This window comes from Corythoichthys intestinalis, chromosome 4, assembly GCF_030265065.1.
Source record: "Corythoichthys intestinalis isolate RoL2023-P3 chromosome 4, ASM3026506v1, whole genome shotgun sequence".
Taxonomy (NCBI): domain Eukaryota; kingdom Metazoa; phylum Chordata; class Actinopteri; order Syngnathiformes; family Syngnathidae; genus Corythoichthys; species Corythoichthys intestinalis.
Window position 1 is genome coordinate 38,945,361 of NC_080398.1, and position 10,228 is coordinate 38,955,588.

At 39.2% G+C, this 10,228-nt stretch overlaps 1 protein-coding gene across 2 annotated transcripts in view; it reads right to left on the bottom strand.

The window, feature by feature from the left end:
- LOC130915270 (lipolysis-stimulated lipoprotein receptor-like) overlaps positions 1–9,883 on the bottom strand; it is a 31,378-nt gene extending 21,495 nt beyond the window's left edge. For both annotated transcript variants that reach the window (XM_057835194.1, XM_057835195.1), the window contains exons 1-2: positions 9,676–9,883; positions 5,564–5,893 (exon numbers count right to left, since the gene is read on the bottom strand). In XM_057835194.1, coding sequence (XP_057691177.1) covers positions 5,564–5,893; positions 9,676–9,721 — 376 coding nt within the window. In that variant the 5' untranslated portion in view covers positions 9,722–9,883. The remainder of the gene's footprint in view (positions 1–5,563; positions 5,894–9,675) is intronic.
- Between the last annotated feature and the right edge of the window lie 345 nt (positions 9,884–10,228).

Here is a 10,228-nt window from a genome sequence, read left to right on the forward strand (position 1 = left end):
TTTCAATCAAAAAATAAACTAGTAGTCCGCCATTGTTGATGTCAATAATTACTTACACAATGCTCATGGGTGCTGAAGCCTATAAAAACAGTCGCACCCAAGCGCCAGCAGAGGGCGGCAAAACTCCACAAAACACAATTAACAAGTGGGCATTTCACTCTACTGTCCTTTAAATCTGTCTGAGCGGGACATGTGCGTTAATTGCCTCAAATATTTTAACGTGATTAATTTAAACAAATTAATTACCGCCCATTAACGGGATACTTTTGACAGCCCTACTCTTAACAAATTGTTCAAACACATATTCCTAGGCCTGTCACGATAACAAATTTTAGTGTGCGATAATTTATTTCATAAATTACTGCGATATTATTGAATAGAAATGATATAGAAATGTTCACATATCAATGTCTGATCTTGTTTTTCTTAATCTCTGGGAAAGAATGTGATGTAATTGCAGGCAAACAACAAAAATTAACATTGTTTTACTCATTAAACCAAAGATATCAATAAAATGCATATTCTAACTGAGGAAAAAGTTAGGACACCCTACCACTTAATAGCTAGTGTTACGCCCTTTGGCTGAAATAACTTGAGTGAAACGCTTTTTGTAGCCATCTACCAGTCTTTGACATCGGTCTGAAGAAAGTTTGCCTCACTCCTCAATGCAGAATACTTCTAGCTGTGAGATGTTTGAGGGGTTTCGTGCATGTACAGCCAATTTTAAGTCACCCCAAAGCATCTCAATGGGATTAGGATCTGGGCTTTGACTGGGCCATTCCAGGACTCATTTCTTCCTTTTCAGCCAGTCCTTGGTGGATTTATTGGTATGTTTTGGGTCATTGTCATGTTGCAGGGTCCAGTTTCTCTTCAATTTTTTCACAGATGGTCTCACATGTTCCTCAAGAACCATCTGATACACGATAGAATTCATGGTGAATTCTATGATGGCAACCTGACCAGGTCCTGCTGCAGCAAATCATCTCCAAACCATGACACTTCCACCTGCATGCTTCACAGTGGGTATGAGGTTCTTTTCCTAGAATGCTGTATTGGGTTTTAAAGGGTATGACAACACCTGGGGAAATGCTAATATTCCATCATTTAGCCATAAACGCATGCCTTTTGGATTCATATCATGCCACTTCGTGTAATTACACACATCGCAACACCAAGAAAATGATAGAAATTTGGATCAATTGTCAAGCTAAAAGGACCCGCCCACGAGATCCCGGAAATCTAGCATATTGTGTGCGTGACGTCACTACAAGGTGCTTAGTACTGAATGGCGGCGATAATAGCGGACAATTTTGTTTCTAGTTGCAGCGACGAATCCGACGTCACGAACATTCTTCTAATAGTGACGAGGAGAGTTATGAACCTTTCTTTGGTGTTGTGGGTTATCAATTTGAGCCCAAACGAAAGCCAATGCAGCCTAATGAAAGGATCATTGAGAGGAGCAATCACACTGATGAAACACCGGCAACATCGTGTGGGAAACACCGAATGGTTTGTTTTGCATTTCTTTTTGTGAAGCTGATACACCGTGACCGCAAAATAACGTAATGTATAGAATAATTATCATTTATTGTGCTATCATAGGCTTTCGCTCTGCCAACAGACACAAATATGAATGGGATTTGAGGATTTGTTCTATATATTTTACGAGCGATAATTTATACATGTGTCCAGTCCTATATCCAATGCGTGATATGTTTTTATTATAAAAGAGTACTCACTCTGGCCATTTCGAGCTTGGCTGCTCCGCTCCTTTGGTTAGCCTGGGATGGTCCAGGGCTATACAAATAAAATTGAATTGAATTGGTCTCATTAGAGCCAGTCGTCCTCTTTCTTGATATCGCGGGACATTTAGGTGGCTGCGTGTGTATGGTGGCTGCTTTCATCAGCAATTTCTTAGCAAAACCTGATTTTATTTGTCCATAGTTCGAATAGCTTTCAGGTGGAAAATGCGCACCACACAAAACCGTGCCGGAGGCTGGGTCTGCAAAATTAGCCCTGTTAGCACGGACGAACTTTACTCATTGTCTGCGTAGTCCAGCTCTTTTTCTCGCGTTCGGGAACTCATGGGTACTACATTTAAGACAAATGGCTATTTGTAGACCACATAGCATGACAGGTTTGAACCATTTTAGCGATTTTTTTGATAAAACACGAACGCAACTCTTTCATCGATAAACAACGATTGCACCAGCCTCGACCTTTCGTTTCCTTGTTATGACGTCTCCGCCCAATTCGGCTGTTTCCGGAATACTTTCGGAAATGTTTTCGCTTCATTTTCGATAATTGCTCATGAATGCGATTTATTTTTTTGTTGACTTTATTAATATTTGTTATCTTGCCACATAACGGTTCTATTGATATCTCACAGCCCCTTAGTGTTTTAATACCCTCTAACGCCAAATATGTCCTCTGTTCTAGTGTCCAAATTATTCAATTTTAGATTCATCTGTCCAAAGTACATTATTCCAGAAGTCCTGGTCTTTGTTTACATTCACTCTGGAAAACTTCAGTCTGGCCTTCATGTTCTTCTTGGAGAGCAAAGGTTTCCTCCTTGCACAGCTCCGATGAAGGTTAAATTTGTGAAGTCTCTTTCTCATTGTAGAGGCATGTACTTTCCCATCAACAATAGCAAGAGCCTGCTGTAGGTCCTGTGATGACATTTCAGGATTTTTGGAGAATTCTTTTAGCATCTTGCGGTTTTCTCTCGGAGTGAACTGCTTGGACGGCCAGTTGGCAGTTGTTTTGAATGTCGTCCACTTGTAGACTATTTTCCAGACAGTGGTATGGCTGATTTATTATTCTTTTGAGATCTTTTGAAATCCCTTACCAGACCCTTACGCGTCTGCAATCTTCTTTCTGAAGGCCTCAGACAGCTCCTTTCCATGCTGTTTTCTCTCACTTCAGCAGTCACTGTTGAAAGTATTCTGCGTTGAGGAGCGTGGCAAACTTTCTCCAGACCGATGTCAAAGACTGGTAGATGGCTACAAAAGCATCTCACTGAAGTTATTTCAGGCAAAGGGGGTAACACTAGCTATTAGTTTGTAGGGTGTCCTAGCTTTTTCCTCAGAATAGGCATGTTTGTTTGCATGCTTGTTGATATATTTGGTTTAATGAGTAAAACGTGTTAATTTTTGTTGTTTACCTGCAATTAAATCACTTTCTTTTCCAGAGATAAAGAAAAACAAGATCAGACATTGACATGTTAACATTTCTTAATAAAGAACTGAATAGTTCATGGGGTGCCCTAATTTTTTCACATGACTGTATTTGTTCATTGTACTCGATACATTCATTTCTATATTGTTTGTATTTCTGACTTTATTTAGATAAGAGTGCGGCTCTTAGCTTCTTCTCTGAAGCAAGGTCATAATCAATACTTTGAGTTTAAAATAAAGATGTCCCGATCGATTGGCATCCGATCGGGATGCCGATTGATCGGGTCCGATCACGTCATTTTCAAAGTATCGGAATCGGCAAAAAAATATCAGACATGCTTTTTTTAAATACAGTGATACCTCAGCTCACAAACATAATTGGTTCCCAGAAAGTGTGCGTGAGGCGAAAAGTTCGTCTTCCGAACATTTATTTCCCATAAGAAACCATTAAAATGAGAATAATCCGTTCCCAGGTCCCCATAAAACATAATTTTCTACTAAATAAGCCTTAAAACTACACAAAAATATACCTTATTTTATGTATAATAAGTGTGCTATTGTATTATAATTAAAGAAATAAACTGTACTGTATAATAAAGTTGTTTTATTTACCTTTGCGATGGTATGGGAGTGGGAGGAGTGGGAGGAGGAGGGAGGGAGTTACTGTTTGGAAGGAGAGTGTTACCGGCAAAGTGCGCAGTTAGCGTAGACTCCACTGCTGTGCCCCCCGCATGCTTTTGGTTGTTAATAAAAGCGCCCACAAAAAGCCATCCGACACCTCTGGGTGTTTGTATGCAAGCCGCCATCGGGCGCACCGAAGACAACCGACGACAACGAGCCAACGTGACTCGCCGGTCCACTTCTCACGACGGTGGAAGGCTGAAAGCACCGCCAATTACCAGTCGAGGGCGAATTGGTAACACGAGTCACCTTCCATAAGGACTGTATGTAACTCTTTTTCGGTCCCATAATAGCAAAAGTACACTCAATATGGTCCAAAATGTCTATCAAACACAAACCACGTCCGCACTCAACGAAAGGGAGGGGACGAACTGGGACGCCGTGAGCGTGCGTCAGCTTCTCGTGGCGCTGTCCGACCGCGTGGCTTGGTTCGTCCGCCGAAAACTAGTTCGCCAGCAGAGACTATATGCTCGCGAATTTAATGTTCTTGAGGCGAAAAGTTCGTGAGCTTAAGCGTTCGTGAGCCGAGGTATCACTGTATATATTTTAATTAAATCGTTTTCTAATTGTATTTAACATTACAGACATAACATGTTACACTCATCCAGAGTCTTTAGTTTTGGCTTAAAGTAGGGCTATCAAATTTATCGCGTTAACGGCGGTGATAACGGTAAAATATTTAACGCAGTTAACGCATGTGCTGCACGACCCACTCACGCATTGTCGCGTTCAATCTATAATGGCGCCGTTTTACCTATGTATAGAGCTAAAAGGCAGCGTAAAATGAGAAGAGAGAATTTTGACAGCCTTTGGAGCCTTTTTTTAATTGGCTAAAGCCTTACAACCCCTCTCTCAACAATTAGAAATATCGTGGGAAGCAATGTGGGGAAGAAAGGTATTAGTTGATCTTTTTCTTAACACCCTATGTTATTTCCCAACGCAGAGAAGATATATCAATTGGTGCCACTACACACAGTCATGGTTGCACTTCCCATCATGCATTTGGGCAGAACAGTTAAATGGCTACAGTATCATTTACTGAAAGCTCAACAAATACACTAGATGGCAGTATTTAGTCACAATATACAAAGTCACATTTATCCATTAAGAATTACAAGTCTTTCTATCCGTGGATCCCTCTCACAGAAAGAATGTTAATAATGTAAATGCCATCTTGAGGATTTATTGTCATAATAAACAAATAAAGTACTTATGTACAGTATGTTGAATGTATATATTCGTCCGAGTTTTATTCATTTTTTTCTTAATGCATTGCCAAAATGTATATGATCGGGAAAAATTATCGGGAATGATTGGAATTGAATCGGGAGCAAAAAAAAAAAAAAAAAAAGCAATCGGATTGGGAAATATCGGGATCGGCAGATACTCAAACTAAAACGATCGGGATCGGATCGGGAACAAAAAAACATGATCGGAACAACCCGATAAGATTATTATAAAATCATGAGTTATTGGTTACAACAGTCACCCTCAAAGAAATCTTTTTCCACTAAAAAATATTCACTATCAAAAAATCTTTTTCAAGCTCATGCAATGTCATTTATGTTGTCATTTACTGCAAAATGACACATTATAAACATATTATCAGGACTGTCAGAAAAAAAAAGAAAACATTCTTGGTTCACTCTTAAAATATAACAAAATTATCTCAGTAGAAAGAGAACCGCTGAAAAAGTTGAACTCACCGTTGATTATGCTAATCTTGCGTCCTTGGTACTCTGTGCCTAGCGTGACAGCGCTACCTTGTTTGGAAGCCACAATACGAACCGTGCGCTGGCTGTCGGCGCACTCGATGTTGGGGTCGTAGTTGGGGTTGTTCTGCGACAGGATGTTGTCGACGTTGCTGGGGTTGAGCGCCGCCTGCACCGGGTCACGGCAGTATGACTTGTAGCGCCAGGTGACCACCGGCGCCTGCGTGGCCGTGGTCTGGAATTTGCACGTGAGCGTGACAGGCTGGAACAGGATGACCACGTAGCGCTTCGTCGGGCTGCTCACTGACACCGCCATCACAGACTCTGAAATGATATTCAATGGAAATTATACAGTCATGTGAAAAATTAGGACACCCCATTAAATGTTCAGTTCTTTATTAATAAATGTTCACATATCAACGTCTGATCTTTTTTTCTTTATTTCTGGAAGACAAAGTTAATTTAATTGCAGGTAAACAACAAAAATTAACTTTGTTTTACCCATTAAATTAAATATATCAACAAAAATGCATATTCTAACTGAGGAAAAAGTTAGGACACCCTACTACCTAATAGCTAGTGCTACCCCCGTTGGCTGAAATAACTTCAGTTAGACGCTTTTTGTAGCCATCTACCAGTCTTTGACATAGGTCTGAAGAATGTTTGCCCCGCTCCTCAACCCAGAATACTTTCAGCTGTGAGATGTTTGAGGGGTTTCTTGTATGTACAGCCCGTTTCAAGTCACCCCACAGCATTTCAATGTGATTAAGATCTGGGCTTTAACACGGCCATTCCAGGACTCTCCATTTCTTCCTTTTCCGCTAGTCCTTGGTGGATGTACTGGTATGTTTTGGGTCATTGTCATGTTGCAGGATCCAGTTTCGCTTCAGCTTTAATTTTTTCACAGATGAGCTCAATGTTCCTCAAGCACCCTCTGATACAGGATAGAATTCATGGTGGATTCTATGATGGTGAGCTGGCCAGGTCCTGCTTGAGCAAAGCATCCCCAAACCATGACACTTCACCCATGCTTCACAGTGGGTATGAGGTTCTTTTCCTGGAATGCTTTATTGGGTTTACGCCAACATGTCCTCTGTTCTGGTGTCTAAACAATACTGGTGCACGATAATTATTGGTCTGATAATAGGAATTATGACGTCATCCCGATAAATCCAATAACATTTATAATAGGACCGATAATATGTACCGTTCTGGCTTTACAGTTTACACACTAGTATGGGAAATCAGTTGACCATTTGCGGGGCATTGCTCCCACCTGCTGGTCAGAATAATTCACTGCACCTATTTTTTGTTGCAGTAGTTTGGTTCAATCACTTACACATTGCGGTGTCTAGCGGTAGCATTGACAGCCGAGAATGCTTTCTGTTACGTTTCCGCCTCGGAAATATATGTAAGTGTTTTATGTTTACTATAACATATGGATGTGCAATACATGTTTACTTCTGTGGTGAAGGGTCATATGTACAGAACTTCATAAGTTGTGTTATAGAAGCAAGCTAATGCTTTAGTAGCTCAAGCTAGTGTGCTATGCTATACAAATAATAGTTGTGTATATAAGTGTATTGTGCAGTTTGTTGTATATTGAGTGTTGAATATGTGTATTTTTCTGTTGTACTTTCACAATATTAAGATGAGTGTCTTCCCATAAAAGCAAGAAAAGACCTAGCCTTGTGGTTTATGGAAAGGCATTCATTCTAAGCTGGCTGTCGGGCAGTGCAGATGTGAAACGCACTGTTTTGTTCATTTCATTATGAAAAATCTGGTGAGATCAAAGGCAAATTTATGTTGAATCCACCACTAGTTTTTGTTTTTGTTTTTTTTAAACCTCCAGGTGTTCAAAAACTCAGGTTATACATTTAAAAAATTATACATTTATTATCGGTTATCGATATCTGTATCGGCTTTGAGGAGCAGGAAGTTTCGATATCGGTATCGGTTTCAAAAAATGGATATAGTGCACCCCTACTAAACAATTCAATTTTAGATTAATCTCTCCAAACAACATAATTCCAGAAGTCCTGGTCTTTGTCTACATTCACTCTGGTAAACTTCAATCTGGCCTTCATGTTCTTCTTGGCTTGGAGAGCAAAGGTGTCCTCCTTGCACACCTCCAATGAAGGTTCAACTTGAGAAGTTTCTTTCTGATTGTAGAAGAATGCACTTTCACATCAACAGTCGCAAGAGCCTGCTGTAGGTCCCGTGATGACATTTTAGGGTATTTGGAGACTTCTTTTAGCATCTTACGGTCTGCTCTCGGGGTGAACTTGCTTGGATGACGAGACCTGGGCATGTTGGCAGTTATTTTCAATGTCCTCCAGTTATAGACTATTTTCCGGACAGTGGAATGGCTGATTTAATATTCTTTTGAGCTCTTTTGAAATCCCTTACCAGACTCATAAGCGTCTAAAATCTTCTTTCTGAATGCCTCAGACAGCTTCTTTGATCTCACCATGGTGTATTCTCTCACTTCATTAGTCAGGGGCACACCAAACTAAATGTGAGGTTTATATAAGGCAAGCCTCCTTCAAAAAGCTGGGTAATGACGTTCTAATCTTGTGCATGTGATGCACCTGATTTTAGCCATTTTAAGTGGGATTGAATGTGGGGGTATCCTAATGTATTCCTCAACAGAAATTGCAGTTATCTAAAATTACACTTTACAGAAAGTTATTAAAAAAAAACATCTTTTTTGTTTAGTTCTATTACCTGAATCTCTCAAAATTGTTAAAACTGATATTCAATATCCATATGACCAAATATGTTAGAAAACACACCATAGGGTGTCTTAATTTTTTCACTTGACTGTATAAACAGCTTATTTTCTGCAATTACTTACCGTTTTAAGGATGTAAAATGATGTTACAATCAGAAGCCGCCATCTCCAAATTTTATATATGGGTAAAACCCAGTTATGTAAGAAGTCATTTGTATTTCTTCACCACAAGTATCAGTGTGAGACACTGATGAGTCATCTGCTTTGTCAACCCGTAGTACTCAACAGTAGTTACACTTAAAGGAGGCACATGTATGATATGTATTATGTTTACTTATTTCCTAGTTGCCGAAGCAGAGCCTAGCATGGAAAACAAGCTAGCATGCTACACATTGAAGGTATGCTGCTCTATTAATCCCACTAAAGTTAGACTTTCACCAAAAATGTCAATTAAGCCATTTTTTAGTTTGACTGGAACACAGTTTAGCAGGAATGTGGCAAAATTGAGACAAGATTTCACACAGTAGTTTTCCACCTTAAGTGTTAATCTGTGTACAGTTACTGTAATCTATATTTTTATATTAGTTTTTTTGTACTTTTGTGTGGTACACTTCATAGTGAAGCTTTAAATCTCGTTATACTCTGTGCAATGACAATAAAGGCTTTCTATTCTACTAAGTTTTTTTTTAAATCTATGAATCCATTATATTTATACATTTCACCCTTTCAGCAGCCATTAGTGAATAATATAAATCAGTGTCAAAAATGAACCCATTTCATCTTTAATGTGCCTGCCAAAAATGAATGCTACGTGCAGCAATTTTTTTTTTTTTTTTTAAATAGATTGTGTGAACACCATCTTCATTACATACTCTATTTTAATGGAGAACTGGTAGAAGGTACTATATTATAGGTATTATAAAAAGAATTAGCAAGTGAAACAAGTGAATGGAGGCTTTAACTTTCAGGCAAAAAAAAAGTTCTGCTCCTGTATTAATAAACTGTAAAATAATATAATGATAATATATAAAATAATTCAATACTCCCGACTACCATTTTGTGCAGCCAAGGTATCAATAAATGATAAAAAAAAAAAAAAAAAAAAAAAAAAAAAACAGAAGAATCTGACTTTGTGGGCGACATTGAACGCAATACTTGAATATTTCTTGCCGACAATTAAAACGCTGACATTTCATCTAATTTATAACTCCTTCAACATTTTATAACCCGCCGTAACCTACAAACGCTTTTTAAAAACAATTAAATTGTTGGAAATATGACAAAGAAAATCGGTGCAATGGAGAAAAAAATAAAGACCCATTTTGAGGCGGAAGTAGGCCCACCCAGTTTAGGCGAAAACAAGCTTTCTTACCTGTAGCCAAAGCCGCGACGATGAAGAACGCCCAAAAGTTCTTCATTTCTTCGTCCTCTGCGTCGTATTCGATAAATCTTGTGCTGCTCCTCAAAAATATGCCCAGATAGCAACTTTACATATTGCGTTCAGTGTATTTTTTTCCGATCAGCCAGGTAGCGTCAGCCCCATTTTGTGACGCCCCGAGTTTCGTTGAGGGCGGAAGTACCTGAACGCAACACGCAGGTGTAAGTTCAGACATGTTGCCAAACACGGAGGGGGGGGGGGAACTCAATTGGGACATTTCTGGGGGCAAATGTCGACTAATTTAATCCAAAACCACATGCCCAGTCATTATAACATTTTTTGGCAAGTTAAAAATACGTTTTTTTCTGACACTATGTTATAGTAGATCTAAAAATCAACACTTAAGTAACTTTTATGTCCCCTACTTGTAAAAGTGGTACGACCCAGTTGGTGATAAGGTTATCGTTTATTCGTTAATGTTCAACTGTGTCTCAGAGATTCAAAGAAAGTGCTTGTCCCTTTCCCGCTCAAATATGTGTTACCATAC